General features: G+C 47.6%; 2 protein-coding genes across 2 annotated transcripts; both read left to right on the forward strand.

The window, feature by feature from the left end:
• The first annotated feature begins 3,988 nt into the window (after positions 1 to 3,988).
• Positions 3,989 to 4,341, forward strand: LOC118592934 (ATP synthase subunit ATP5MPL, mitochondrial-like). The gene is made up of 2 exons (XM_036202015.1): positions 3,989 to 4,098; positions 4,272 to 4,341. The coding sequence occupies exons 1-2, from the start codon at positions 3,989 to 3,991 to the stop codon at positions 4,339 to 4,341; spliced, it is 180 nt and encodes a 59-aa protein (XP_036057908.1).
• A 1,872-nt stretch (positions 4,342 to 6,213) lies between these two features.
• Positions 6,214 to 8,355, forward strand: Ier5 (immediate early response 5). Its single transcript, XM_036202312.1, has one exon. The coding sequence runs from the start codon at positions 6,448 to 6,450 to the stop codon at positions 7,360 to 7,362; it is 915 nt and encodes a 304-aa protein (XP_036058205.1). The 5' UTR covers positions 6,214 to 6,447; the 3' UTR covers positions 7,363 to 8,355.
• Positions 8,356 to 15,165: the final 6,810 nt, after the last annotated feature.

The raw sequence follows: 15,165 nt of genomic DNA on the forward strand, positions 1-15,165 counted from the left end.
TGATTTAAGGGATCTGGTAGGGTCTGGGTGCCTGAATGTTGAAGGTCTCTGCAGGGATGCTAATGGACAGTTATGTTTTGAAGGTTACTAGCCATTTTCCCAAGAATGGGAGCATCTCCCTCCTCCCTGTGCCCAGACTTACTTAGGCTGTGAGAGAGAAATGCCAGGGTGGTCAGTGGGCTCCAGCTCTATCCAGTCCTGGCAGTTTGTCTTTGACGTTGTGTTGTATAGGATTCTGGAGAACAGCCAGAAAGCTGGAGTTCCCCACAACAGTCATGGGAAGCCATTTACCGTGGGTCCACCTCCCAACCCCTGGAAAGGATATTGCATAAAAGCAGATGAACCTGTTCTTCCTGGTGGACATCAAGACTAGAGAAAAGGTCCACCCCAACACCCCAGGAGGGTGACACTATCTGAGAGAGCACCCTCAGAAGTTTATCTGCACATTTGCATATTGTTTTGTTTTGTTGTTTGCTTTTAAAACAGATTCTCCTGTGACTCAGGGTGGCCTCAAACTGAATTCTCTGAAAGTGTTTTGTTTTGTTTTTGATGATTTCATTTTTATTTTATGTGCATTGGTGTTTTGCCTGCATGTGTGTCTGTGAGACTCCCTGGAACTGTTGTGAGCTGCCCTGTGGGTGCTGAGAACTGAACCCAGGTCTCTGGAAGAGCAGCCAGTGACTCTCTTAACCGCTGAGCCGTCTCTCCAGTCCCCAGACCTTAAAGTCTCAATGGCCCTGCCTCCATCTTCAGAATGTTTCGATTACAGGTATGTGCAACCACACCCTGCTGGCATGTTTGTGTTTTGAATTAAAATACTGCTGGGACAGTGTATGTGCTACTGTGTCCAGGTAAATGCTTTTCCAGCATGGTGGCTTCTTCTCACCTTCGCCTGGATCAACTGTATTGCTGTAAACATGGCACATAGTTATAGTTCCCTTTGATTTTATCTTTAACCCTGCAACTGTTTTATGTTCATGTTCTTTCTGCTTTACCTTCCTTGTTCTTTCGCTCCAGTTAAAGACATTTATGCTCAGGCATATTTTACAGGGCTGCGCTTCCCTACCTCCTTATTGTCCCTAGGTCAGTTTTGTCTAGTAGACATAGAACTAGAGTCATATGTATAAAACAACTACAATATAATTATATAACAATATATTATAATATAATTATACAATATGAAATATAGAATGTAAATGTGCAATAAATTTTACATAAATTATTTTAATCCAATATAGCAAAAATTTTGTCATTTCAATACATAACTATCATACAACTATTTTATTACGATTTCCATTGTGATTTGGGGGGAGAATTTTGTTCTTTCGAGACAGGGTCTCTCCGTGTAGTCTTGGGTAGCCTTAAACTTGGATTAATCTCCTTCCGCTCACCCCAGAACCTGTGCGGGGATTACAGGCACACACGGCTATGCGCTGCCACCACACTATTAATGAGGTGTTTTACGTTTTCTTTTTGATACTAAGTTCCTGAAACTGTATTTTATTTTTGTCATCTGCGTCACTTCAAGCTTCAAAAATATGACACAGTACATGGGTTCCTGGTGGGTGGGGGGGACACATCCTGTTTTGCTTTTTAAATTGATTAAAGTCAATAAAATGAAATGCTTAGTATCTTCGGTTGTACTAGCCACATTTCATAGTCTCTGTATCCCACCATTTTGGCAGGAGAAGCTTCCTGATCCTAAGTGCTCGGTCCCTTGAGAGATAGGATTCTGGAGAGTCCATTTTGTTGGCTCAGGATTAGAGGAAATCCTGACAATAGTTGCAAAAGGACAATTACAAAGTAGCTGACAATTGCTAAGCCCCATGACGTGCTAGGTCCTGATGAAGTAAAAAGGATAACCATAGCAACAGGTACGACTGCCTAAGTGCTCAGATGTGCCACAGCCTGAACTAAGCAATGCAAAGGTCTCTAACAGTCCCGTTTTACACAGCAGACTGAGGCGCAAAACGAGCACGCAGTTTTCCCGTTTCCCTAGAGGTGAAAGAACTTTGAAGCTCACACAGAAAATAAATAGATCGAGGCATTACAGCCTAGAGCCTCACACACTCAGGTTTGAATCCTACCATCCCTACCAACAGCTCTACGACTTTGGGGAACTGACTTCCCTTCTCCGAGGCTCGGTTCATCCATCTATAATGGCTGTAAGCTGACCATCAAGGTGCTTGGTGGTCTCAGGATTATTAGAGATTCTACATAAGTAACCCCTCTGGATGTACTACCACAGCTGCTCTGATTGTTACAGGATTGGAATGCCCCCTGTCAAGTGATGGGACGGACATCTTCCCCAGCTCTTCCTCCTTCCTGCCTGTCCGCTTCCCTAGCCTGACACTGAAAGGGCTTTGGCACCTATTCTGATGGTTAGTGTCTGTGTCCCATCCGTCATTCCCTATTTTAACTACCCCTGTCTTTGATGAGGGCACAGGCTGGGAGGAAGTGATAAGGGCAGCCGTGAAGAGTATGAAGTACACTGGGCTAATGGTGGGATAGTTCAGCTCAGATGGGTCAGAGAGCCTTCCCAGGCCCCATTAGCAACCTGTGCATATCGGGGCGCATCCCACATCATCACTTCATCATTGGAGTTCTTCTTGTCTCTTACACTGTGAGTGTGTGTGTGTGTGAGTGTGTGTGTGTGTGTGTGTGTGTGTGCATGCTTATATGTAGGCCAGAGTCAAGCATCTTCCTCAATCACACCCCACCTAATTCCTTTCTTTTTCTTTTCTTTGGTAATTTTATACACAAAGCATTTAGATCACCTTTAAATTCCATTACCCCCTTCCAGCTCCTCCTGGAACCCCACACCCTCCTCTGAACTTTATCACCACATCCTCCTCATCTTCAACCCACTGAGTCCAATTAGTGCTGCCCATATTGCACGGGCGTAGGGCCACGGGCAACCTTCCAGGGGTCATTTCTCCCCAGGCAACCTTCCAGGGGTCATTTCTCCCCGCTTTAGCAGCCATCACTTGCCAAAGGCTCCTCAGCTTGGGGTGCAGCCTCATGAGCTTCTCCCTATTCATACTGGAGTTCCACCTTATTTTTTGAGATAGGGTCTTTCACCGAACCCGGAGCTTGCTGTTTCAGCTAGAGTGGCTAGCCAGTGAGTCCCTGGAAGCCAGCTGTTTCTGCTCCCTGGCCCAGGGTTATAGGCATGCACCACTAGGCTTGGCTTTCTATGGGGTACTGGGGATCCGAACTCTGGTCGCTGTGCTTACACAGCAGCAAGCCTTGACTCATCTCCACAGTGCCCCCGCCCATGCCACCCCCTCTAGTTCTGTCTAGTTCAGGCCTTCTCAATAAATCCGTTGCCTCAACATTCACAGAGGCTTTACAGTTGAATGGTCACCTGCATACAGACTGTTCTAGAATCCATCCTGTGGTTCTCTTCTTATGGGCAAGTCTTTAGTCCCTGTGGCCCCATCTCCTCCTCAGGGCATCCACGACTTGCTATTGTCACCTTGGCAACCTGACAAATAGATACTAACCCCCGGCACTCCATCCTCGCTTTGCTGCTCAGAGTCTGTGGATTCTGCCTTAGGGCTTTCAGCACCTCTTCAAACACGCCTTCCTTACCCCAGTTTTCATCTATGTTCCCTCCTTCTCCAGTCCCTCCCGTGACTCCAAATTCAAGTGTGGGGGAGCACCTTCTCATAACTAAGGTGCACTGATAGTGTACATATGCCAGTGTTACGCTAGGAGATTCATATGTGTAGTAAGTGTTCCGTTCCCACGATGCTCCAAGAGGTAGGTGCTATCACTTTCTCTGTAACCAACTGAAAAAGACTGAATCAAACAGAGCCTAAACAACTTTCCCAAGGGCACTTAAGCCAGTGAGAAGTGGAGCTGCGATTCTGACTGCAGCAGCCTGTGCTTGTAAGCATTGTTTTACAGTGATTTAAAAGTTCTCAAACTTGTCCCCGTTGACTGTGGGGGGTCTGGTGAGGCCTAATGCCTTGGCCCTTCCAAGATGCTTCAGAGCCTTATTAGGAATATCTGGATCCCCAGGAAGCCCTACTATTTCCAGGTTGATCAGGAAATTTGGGTAGGAATAGGGCTGATGTCCTGTGACGTTTTTAATAAAATCAAAATAAGCACACACCTTCATTTCCAGCACCGGGGAGGCAGGGGCAGGCAGGCAGATCTCCAAGTTCAAGGCTAGCTAGTTCCAGGGCAGCCAGAGCTACACAGGGAAATCCTGTCTTGAAAAAACAAAATCAATCAATCAATCAATCAATCAATCAATAAATCTTAAAAAGAAGTGCTGATAAGATAAATAAAGCTTTGAAAGACTCAGGTCCTATACCTGCCCATGGTCATTAGCCAACTCACCGAGTCCGCTCCACATGGAATGTCAGTTGGCCTGTAAGTTTAAACAAACTGTGTCAGACAGGAGCACAGGGTATCACTTATTATGCGGCATCGAAAAATGTATTGATGAGATGCACTGTTACCTGACACACTCTCTGCGTCCCCCCTGAATAGGTCATTTGTAATGCAGTAGGCTCACTGAGCTGCTCTCCTGAGGAAATCTCAAGAATGCAAAGCGCAGTCTTTGTTGCTAGAAGGGTGAATGGTCAGGATTAGATCCTGACTTGGATTCCAATATTCAATAAAAAAAAATTTTTTTTTCAAGACAGAGTTTCTCTGTGTAGCTTTTGGAGCTGGTCCTGGAACTCGCTCTGTAGACCAGGCTGGCCTTGAACTCACAGAGATCCGCCTCTTCGTTCCAAGTGCTGGAATTAAAGGCATGAGCCGCCACCACCCGGCTCAATAAATATTTGTTAAAAAAAAAATGAAAAAGAAAGGAAGAAAAGATTTTCAAAGAAAGAAAATGGAGAACCTTGCGTTATTAATGAGCATATGTTACTGTTGCTACGCTATAATTATTTTCTCTCCTTCTTGGTGTGAGCTGAAAATTCCTAGAACAGAGGAACTCTGGGCTCTAGCAGTAATAGTGGTCAAAGATAATGTGACCAAGCCATCACATCTGAGGGCACCCTGAATGTGACCTGCCTGTGGTCAAGCCTACCTCTCACTAGTATTTACATAAACACATTGCTTGGTAAACTAAACCCCTATTGTGGGATCAGGGCAACTTCTCACACAGGTTCAATTTTATTGTGTGTAAAAGTTATCACTTATCTTCCGCTAATAAAGTAAATGTATGTGTGCTTTCTCCTTTTGAGAACTGAAACTAAAAGACTATGAGGTAATTTCCAAAGTCATCAGGCACCAATACGATCTTGTGGCCCTTTTCATCAAGGTATTCTTAAGACTCAGTGGATGGACTGCATTGTTTGATGGACACCCTTCCCCATATTATTTTAGCTTGACAGAAAACAAATTACAACATCATTACGGGAACCAGGACTTCTCTATTTGTATTTTTAGAACTTACTAGATTTTCCCAAGGGTGGATTAGTCAATCACTGTGTTAAAAAACAAAAACAACAACAACAACAACAAACCAACCAAACAAGCAAACACTGTGGAGAAGTAGGTAACAACTTCTATTAATTCCATTTAATCTAGGTGACAACTGAGAATTTAGGGAACGGAATGAAAGATGCCAGCTTTAGGTGAGAACCAATGACGTTGTACCTAAATACTGTTCCTTGATAAGCCAGAAGCTTGGGAATTCCTAGAATCTCCCTTTTGTTTGTGGTCAAATGCTAAGAGTGTGACGCTCATGGGCAAGGGGCTGACTCGGAAAGAACATCTCAAATATCTCCTACAGTTTGTCGTTCCGGGTTGTCCCTGCCTGGTATTGCCATGAGCTTCCATTCCTGCCAAGAAATGCCACGAGCAGCTGGAAACAGCGCAGGAGAGGAGTCGAACTTTACTATGCAGTACATTCCAGAACTCGAAACGAATGAAAGTTCCAACAGTTCGGTTCAAGACAGCTCACAAATCGGAATCCCTAGCGACAGACAAGTTACGCCGGCCTCACTCACCTACCCCGCTGCCTGGGAACCCAAATCCCACTGCACTTGCTCCAGGGGCCGCCGGCGATCGCCCCCTTTAAGAGCTTGCTCCGCGGGACTGATGTTTGAACCGGCCCTGGCGCCCCTCCTCCGCCTCCGATTGGCCGGGGGCGGCGCACGAGGCGCATCGGCCCGCCCAGAACGGTTGGCGGCGCTTTGTGATTGGCGTTCGATGAGTCTATATAAGGTGCGGTGTGGGCTTGCTCCGCTCAGTTTAGCGACCGGCCCAGACCAGGTCTGTTCTCTGAAGCGGAGAGGCGGAGAGGCGGAGAGGCGGAGGGGACTACACGTAACCAAGTCTTTTCTCCACCGAGCTTTCAAGCTGCCAGGGGTGCACCCCAGAAGCGAACCCGTTCCCGCCCCGCTCTCCTCTCGCAGCTTCGGAACGCGAGCCGGCGTTCACCCCATCGTCTGGGCGCCACTCTCCAGAAGCGGAGGCAGGATGGAGTTCAAGCTGGAGGCTCACCGCATCGTCAGCATCTCCCTGGGCAAGATCTACAACTCGCGGGTCCAGCGCGGCGGCATCAAGCTGCACAAGAACCTCTTGGTGTCGTTGGTGTTGCGCAGCGCCCGCCAGGTCTACCTGAGTGACCCGTGTCCTGGCCTCTACCTGGCCGGCCCTACGGGTACCCCGGCGGTGCCACCGCCTCAGCAGCCCGTGGAGCCGGTGGCCGGGCCACCCTCCGGCTGGGGAGAGCCACCTCCGCCGGCCGGCCGCGCCGCCTGGCCGGATCCCGAGCCGCAACCTCAGCGCTCCTCGGTGTGCCCCACGCCGGGAGCGGGAAGCTCAGAGCCCGTGGCCACAGTGGCCGGCGCGGGGGACGCTCCCCGGGGCGGAGAGGTGGACTCGGCGGCAGCTGCTTGGAGCCGCGTGGAGCGTCCGCGCGCGGCGGCTTCTGCAGGCGGCTCGGACACGTGTCCCGAGGGGCCCCGGGCAGTGCGCCGCCCGTGCGGCTGTCCCCCAGCCCGGGAGGAGCAGCCCTCCGAGGACGGTTCTCCCGCGCCACCCGCCCCGTGTCCCAGGAAGCGCGGCGCCGCGGGAGTGGGTGGTGGCCGCGCTGGCTGCCCGGCGCCCGGCTCGACCCCTCTTAAGAAGCCGCGCCGGAGCTCGGAGGAGCAGCCGAGCACCGGCGAGGAGGACACGGACGAGGAGATGGAGACCGGGAACGTGGCCAACCTCATCAGCATCTTCGGGTCTAGCTTCTCGGGACTCCTACGGAAAAGCCCTGCGGGCGGCCGGGAGGAAGAAGAGGCTGGGGAGAACGGCCGGGAAGCCGCGGAGCCCGGGCAGATCTGCTGCGACAAGCCGGTGCTGAGAGACATGAGCCCCTGGAGCACAGCCATCGTGGCCTTCTGAGTCCCCGGGGCCCGAGCGGCTGGAGCTGGAGCAGCGGGCGTCCCCGAAGTGCGGCCGGGGCCTTTCCCGGCCTCGAGGACGAGCCGAGACCGTAGGCGCTGGGCGCGTAGGGGAGACTGGTTGCTGCCCGGGCAGCACATCGCCCCGGACGGGGCAGCCCGGCTGGGCCGTGGCTCTCGAGTCTCACGCAGAGGAGACCCAGAGTTGGAGGCTTATCGGAAGAGGACGATCGATCGTTAACTTTTGTGTCTCTCTGTCTCTCTGTGTGTGTGTGTGTCCATGTGTAAGTTTGTCTTGTGTTGAGACTGTTCTGTGGTTCTGGAATGCACCACCCCTTCCCCGAGGCTTGAGACTTTGGGGGCGCAGACAGGGACTTTCCTCTGCCAGCAGCACAGAAAAGGAAGCTGCCGCGAGGCTCGAGGCAGGGGAGTTCCCCGTTCGATCTTGGGGGAGAGAGGGACTTTACACACACTCATGAAAGCTAGAACCTCATCGGGGCGCCGAGCGGCGTTTCCTCACAGGATTTCCTCAGACTAGAGGGAGTTCGTCTGGAGTAAAGACTTGTATAATTTTTCTCCCTCCCCACCTTTCTCTGGCACAGAAGAAGCGCTTCTACCCTGTGATTACTCTGGGACAGCAGAACATTAAGGGACCTTCAATTCCCCAGAGGGGGGGAAAAAGCTTGGTGAACTTCACAGAAGAGTTCAAGCTTGGAAATACGGAGTTTATAGAGAAAAGATATATTTTTAAAAGCTCTAGCTCAGAACTTAACTACACCGTGCTTTTAAAAAGTGTTTAATGAAACAAAGTTTACAGATGAGCTCTAAGTGGAAGGACCTTGTGGTTTGTAGATACGGTGACTCCAGTCTTTGTTGTATAAAGGTTGGGGGAGCTGATAGGGTTTTTGTACAGTATTTTCTCCTCCTCTGTATTGATTTTTGTATAAAAATGTAACTTTACGTGTCTGACACGTATTAAATATTTTGAAGCAACTCCATTGCCTGTTTGTATGTAATCACCTGTCTGGGTTTTCAACACGGTGGGGGGAGGGGCAGCCAGGCTGGGAAATGGAAGGTGTGGTTCTTAGTATGTCATTGACAGACTGGGGACATTGTTGGTTGACTTGCGTAAGTATCAAGAGAGACGCGTTGACAGGGTTTGGGGTTCTTCCTCCCCACACACACACACATCCCCATCTCGGAGGACTGCTGACAGATGCTGGTATCGATGACTGGCTAGTCATCACAGGCCAGTAGGTTTTCTGTAGTCTGATGATGGAATCTTGAATAGTAAATAATTTCAAGTGCCAGGTTTTGAAGCCTCTCCTGTCCTCAGATGTTCTTACCAAAACTTTCAGTCTCCCGTTAATTTATAGACCACGGATCAGTTTCTAGATTTAAATGGGGGTGGGGGTGGTAGATAACAACTTACTTCGGATGTCTATAAGACCAAAATGAAGAAACTAATGAGATTGACTTGTCTAAATGTTCAGCACCATCTGTGTTCCGCTAGGTGTCAAGATTCAAGTTTTATGTTTTTCTCCCTAACTTAGTTGTAGAAAGTAAACACACTGGTGAAAGTGAAATTATGTGTATCATCCGACCAGAGGAGGAAGGAGGCCCAGGGGGGTTGGGTAAATTTAATTCTCATTTAGCAGAACTTCCTGGTTTGTTCTTGTCACCTCCATGATGACATAAGTGTTCTGGTCATGATAAACAGATGACAGCCAAGTGGATTTAAGGAGACCATCTCATATAATGCAAAATGTTCAGTATTTAAGAGGTAGTGATCTCTTAGGAGCAGCCCAGTTAGAGACTGTGTTTTAAAATATAATTGTTAGTACTTTAAAAGATGGCACCAGTTTCTAACTGAATAGAACGCTTAAGAGACAGGAGAAACTGAGCAAAGAGACAAAGGCTGTGTCGCCCTAGACAAAAGGAGAGTGTGACAGAATGCCTGGCCCTAGCCTAAGTCGCAATTATGTGAGCTGTCATAGTTAGGAGGCCATTGCTTTGCTCTTCTGTGAGACTGACTGGTTCTTTAAGCAGGGGAGCTGTTAGCTTTTTACTCCATCACTGTAATAATACATACATAGAATAAAATATGCTTTAATCGGGGTATTATTAAATTGCCTTGTTTTTCTTTTAGACATTAGCTACTTAAGCTCTCTTATAACTGCTGAGGCTCCATTAAGTGAATCTTAAACCGAAGGTGTCCAAGGCCTTAATTCTGCAAACATTTCCTGCTATTAGAATGCAGTGATGCTTGAACAGCTGTCTCAGTATGCTTTTCTATTTGGAAGGGGTATCACCTGGTGTGGAGAGAGCTGTGTGTTTGTTTTAGATGAGACTAAGGTCCCTCTCCATCCTTGGTTTTACACGAAGATGAACCATGGGACTATGCTTAGAGAATGGAACTTGGAAAAAGTTTTTACAGCATGTTTTTGTTTCACAAACCAACAACCCTGGGCTCTGGAGCCAGGGGGCCTAGATTTTCATACCTTAGCCCTGCCATGTTTCTCTGAGGCCTTGGTAAAAGTACTTGAGTACTTGCCTCATAAAGTTGTAAACATTACTGAGTTAATGTTCTTGGAAAGTACTTTATACCTACAGGGCAAAGTGCTGCATGCAGGCAATCCCCAGCCCTCCGGAAGCTGAGGCAGGAGGTTCTCCAGTTTGAAGCTAGCCAAGGCTACATACTGCGATACTGTCTCAGACGCCAAACAAACCAAGTACCTCCTACTTGGAAAGCACTGAACTGTTAGTTGTTATTGTTGCTATAGAAGTGAATTATGTGTGTAAATCAGATGCTGTGCTAAGAGATGTGTGTCCATTTGTAGGAAAGGAGAAGGAGGTTTCTATTTTTAAACGATCCCATCAGCAAGTATGGGTCCTTTTATTCTTTCTTCTGGACCCTTGGCAGGCATGAAGCTTTGTTGTACTAGCAAGCCTGTTGCTACATCTGCCTCACACCAACCCTGTGACTTTCTTGGATTTTATCAGCTCTATTTTCAGGAAGAAGTAAACAGGAGTAAAAATTCACAAAGAACAAAGTTCTTGTTGACATACAAATGCGTTCAGTGATGAGTAAAGGAATTAAAAAAAAAAAAAATAGACCATAGAGCTATGTTTAGCTCTAATTGCCGGGCATACGATGTTTCTTAAGCCATGCTTGTTGCTAGGCCTGGATGTCTTGATGCTCAGGTAGGATTATCAGAACTGGATAAGATACAGTGTGACTAGGAAGCGTTTTAAGTTATCTAGCCTTTTTGGAGGGGGACCACTGTGAGAGGGTCCTCGGTCTCTTCATTAAATTAACCATTCTAGCATTAGAAATTGAACCTAGGACCCTACGCATGTTAGATGGTCATTCTACCACGGAGCTGGACCCCCAAGTTGAAAACTTTTAACAACTATACAAAAGCCAGATGTTTAAAGGGATTTGGGGGCAGGCTTGGTGGCACATGGATTTAATCCCAGCATTCAGGAGGCAGAGGCAGGCAGATCTCTGTGAGTCTGAGGCCAGCCTGGTCTACAGAGTGAGTTCCAGGACAGGCAAGAGATACATTGAACAGGGTCTTGTTTAATAATAATAATAATAATAATAATAATAATAATAATAATAATAAAAGTCTTTTGACAAGTACTCCAAGAAGATTACATTAACAGAGAGTAAGTGAAGGAGACAGAATTTAGTTCTGTACCTCCCAACCATGTCACCTTCAGAAAACATCCTCTCTGTGTGCGGGAAACCACTAATGATGGGAAGCTTGAGCTGCTGCTCCAAAACGCCTTGGTTCTTTCTCTCTGTGGTGACTAATAGCATTTCCCTCCCTTCCACTGGTGGTAGACTCAGTTCAGAATGGGAAGTTGTAAGGAATGCACCTTTTCACTTCTTCGGCAGAATACTCAGAATAAAACATGTTAGTGTTGGGAATATCGTTAATGACAGAACCGACCCCATTTTATCCCTGGGTTAACCCGAGTCTCTTCAACTTACTTGGTGTGAAGATGTAGCTTAGAGCCAGTGTGCTGTGGTCTAAAGCCTCATACTGTGGCATAGAGTTGGACAGAAATTTATTTCTTTATAGTTATTATTATTTTTTTAGTAGAGTTAGTTCAGTTCACTGAATATCCAAGAGACTTCTGGTCTTTTGCCCTACATATTTTATTCTGGTCCTGTTTGTGAAATTTTCATTCTCCTAGACTCCCTTTTATCCCAGCAGTTCCTAAAAGAAGATGAGATGAAAAGAAATGCTGATCCAACCTTTCCGTGCCTATGAAAGGAGCCTTGACTGTGAGGTGCAGAGCTCCAGTGGGGAGTGAGGTTGCCTTCCCAGCATTCCTGGCACTCTGGCCAGTAATGAGCAGTTTGTCTCTCAGCCTTTCAACCATTGTTCAAATTAAAAGTTCTACCCAGTGGAAAGCTTTGGGAAGAAAGACAGCAGAAAGAAGCAGAGCTGATGTTAGGAGTCACTTTGCTCTTGACTCAAGTCCTTGGACTTTTTCAGGAATAGTTCCTTTTCTTCTCTCTCTCTCTCTCTCTCTCTCTCTCTCTCTCTCTCTTTCCGATACAAGATTTTTCTGTGTAGCCCTGGCTGTCCTGCAACTCACTCTGTAGACCAGGCTGGCTGCGAACTCATAGAGACCTACCTGCCTCTGCCACCTAAGTGCTGGGATTAAAGGTGTGCGCCACCATATCCCAGCTAGTAATAATAATAATAAGGGTACAATAGAGAAAGACTGTGGAAGCAAAGAGTGTAAAATACATTTGTCTAGTTGAATGTATGCTTTCTGATTCGGTTTTTCCCCCATGTGTGCAAGCACCCCTCCCCCAGTGGGAACGAAGATTTTAAAAATAAAAAGCCTCTCTAGCAATTTCTCTGTCCCAGAGGGATCTAGCCCAAATCATCTTTGCTGGACTGCATCCTGGGGTTTGTCTCAGGCCTTTGGAATCTTACAGGCAGAGAAGGGGAAGCCTCTGAGGACTGCATTCCTAAAATGGCCTCTCTCCCCTCTGTGGACCCACAGTAATCTCCACCACTGGATGCTGCCCCCGTAGGGACGAGGACTGGCTGAGTGTGTGGAAGCTGTGGGAAGACCAACTGCCTTCCCTAGCACCAGGAGCATCTAAACAGGTGACTCGGGTGCAGGGTAGGCCTGTGATGCTTGTGGGTAAGCCTGGACTTACTAAAGCATTTCCTATATGTTTTGAGACCTGGTCACCCGGCCGGGGTCATAAGCCACATCCCTAACTTACAGGTGGAAGGTGAGAATTAGCTGTCCCTGACTCCTTTAACCATGGTTAACATTGGTCCAGCTCTCTGCTTGCTTTTTTTCCGTTGGATCTCTGCCAACTTTCTCAGCCCCTAAGGCAGGGGTCCTTTCAGGTTTTTTTTGGGTTTTTTGTTTTGTTTGTTTGTTTTTTGTTTTGTTTCTGTTTTTTTTTTTTTTTTTTTGAGTACTCAGGGATCTGTTGAAAGTCCTGTTCCAAGTTATTCCATCCATCCTGACCCTAAGGCAGGGCATCAGTTGGGAGCTTGTTTGTCCTGAGGTAACAAAGGAAAAAACGAAAGCGAGACCAAACTGAACCATTCTCTTCAACTCAGCAAACCTGGGTTCCATGGACTCCAAACACCAAGGCAGAAGATGCCTCAGGCTGATTTTCATTCTTGCAACCTGGCTAACCATCCGGTAGGGCTTCTCCAAGTTGCTACGAACTGCCAATATCATCCTGACCTTCACAGCCCAGATCCGTGCATGCTGCATGCGTGCTGCAGGTGGCTCTGGCCCCCCTTGGCTCTCTGCTCTTCCATCTCACTCTCCTGTGAGGGTACTCACACTCTCTGGTGGAGGAAGTCTCTGACTGCTCAGGGAAGAGAGCTATGATTAGGAAAACGACAGCCCGCTAAAAAAGAGTGAAGATTAGTATTTCCCGACCGTGGAACTTGCAGAGAGTCTCCCAACACTCTGACCGCTGGAGATCAAGCCACAGCTGTGCTGGCCGGAAGTTGTCATCCTTTCTCTGTGCCTCACCAGATCCCCAGTCCCTGCATAATAGCAGGGGTGGGTAAGGGAGTCTACTCACTGGAAACAGGAGCAGCAGCTGAAAGCCGGCTTGGCTGGTGGCCAGATGTAGGAAAGGAGAGGGGAAGCCAGGGGAGCCCACACGTGGGCTCCACAGCTTCTCCCCCAGCCTTGGCTGGGCCTGCATGTGCTGCTTTATAGAACAGATAATGAACCTCAGGATCACTTGGATGGAGAAATCCAAAAGGCCTCTTTGCCTGGTCTCCCCCTCTAGTCTTTGAGTGATCAATAGAGGCTTTTTTTTTTTTTTTTTTTTTTTTTTAAAATGGGGAGAATGGCTAGAAGTGGAAGAGAGAGTCCTTATTTGCATCATGCACCAAGAGTCTACCAGCAGGAAGAGGCTTGTGAATCCAGGGTTGTGGGGGAGGGGGCAGTCACGGTGAGGAACTGCCACTGAGTCAAGTTCTCTGTAAGAGGTCTGCTGTGGGCCAAGAGAATTTAGGGCAAGCACACCCCGCCCACCTTCTTCTCCCTGGCTTTTCTTAAGCTGTACCTCTTTTCTTCAGATAGTTTCCAAGTTTTATTTTTGGTTTGGAAAAGGGTGAAAATTCCTTGACATCTGCATTCAGCAGCTCCCTTCCCCCACAACGTGACCTACTTTAGAGACTAGAGTGACTTATTTTTACGGCCATGGGAGAAATCACTGAAAGCGGAGAAGCTGAAGTTGAGGGACTTGGGACATTGTCTGGGGGTTGGGGGAGGTTATTGTCCTGTGATTTCTGTAGGTGTCCCCTAGCTCTGTCTCTTTCTTAGCGGCACTGTGTGAACAGCTGTAAAGATGTGCATGTGGGTGATTCTGGTGTGGGCTGGCACAGCTGTCTGCTTAAACAACCTCCTGGTCACCTCAGCATCAGGCATCTGCCTCCCAATGTGGAGCTTGCTGATGCTCTTGGGGCTCCTGCATGCCTACATGAGAAAAGGGGAGAGAGCTGCTCCTCAGGCAAGACAGAATAAATGAGGTCACCAGCAAGCAAGTTGTACAACTTGAGCAGTCTAGTGAGATCCCAAGTGAAAGAAGATTTCAAAGTCACCCCCACCTGGTGCTACGAGACCCTTCCAAGGAAGGGACTAGGAACCCAAAACTGAAAAATGTGACTCAACTCAGGAAGTCACTCATTTCTCTTGGTTTCTATTTGTGTGTGTGTGTGTGTGTGTGTGTGTGTGTGTGTGTGTGTGTGTGTGCGTGCTCGCTTTATAATTGTGATTAAAAGATAAATTATTTGTGAAGCAAAGTTAAAAGTATATTTAAGAGGCACACACCTTTAATCCCAGGACTTGGGAGGCAGAGGCAGGTGGATCTCTGAGTTTGAGGCTAGCCTGGTCTACCGAGTGACTTCCAGGACAGCTGGGGCTACACAGAGAAACTCTGTCTTGAAAAAAAAAAAAATCAAAAACCAACTAACCAACAAAACAAAACGAAGTAGATATTAGGCAAAATACACGTAAAATAAAAAACAAGGAAATTCATTTTGAAAATTTAAAACGAAAGAAGCAGACATTTCTACTCATCTCGCAATCAAAGTGAATTCCTCAGCTTTCAGTTCCTGGGGGCCTAGCTCCCCTCGCCGTTCCTTCCTTACAAGCTGCCCTCGGCCATATGGAATGATTTACAGTTGGAGAAACATTCCTGCAGGCTTCTGGACCTTCCTATATATCTTCCTCGTGGGGATGTGGTCAAGTTTAGATACAGTCCTCAGAGCTAGGAGAGTAAAGCATC

The sequence above is a fragment of the Onychomys torridus genome, chromosome 11 (assembly GCF_903995425.1).
Source record: "Onychomys torridus chromosome 11, mOncTor1.1, whole genome shotgun sequence".
NCBI lineage: Eukaryota > Metazoa > Chordata > Mammalia > Rodentia > Cricetidae > Onychomys > Onychomys torridus.

Coding starts and splice junctions, on each gene's coding strand:
- Ier5 (XM_036202312.1), top strand. CDS start 6,448: ATGGAGTTCAAGCTGGAGGCTCACCGCATCGTCAGCATCTCCCTGGGC.
- LOC118592934 (XM_036202015.1), top strand. CDS start 3,989: ATGCTTCAGAGCCTTATTAGGAATATCTGGATCCCCAGGAAGCCCTAC. Junction 4,099..4,271: donor ATGTCCTGTGACGTTTTTAA/TAAAATCAAAAT, acceptor TCAATAAATCTT/AAAAAGAAGTGCTGATAAGA.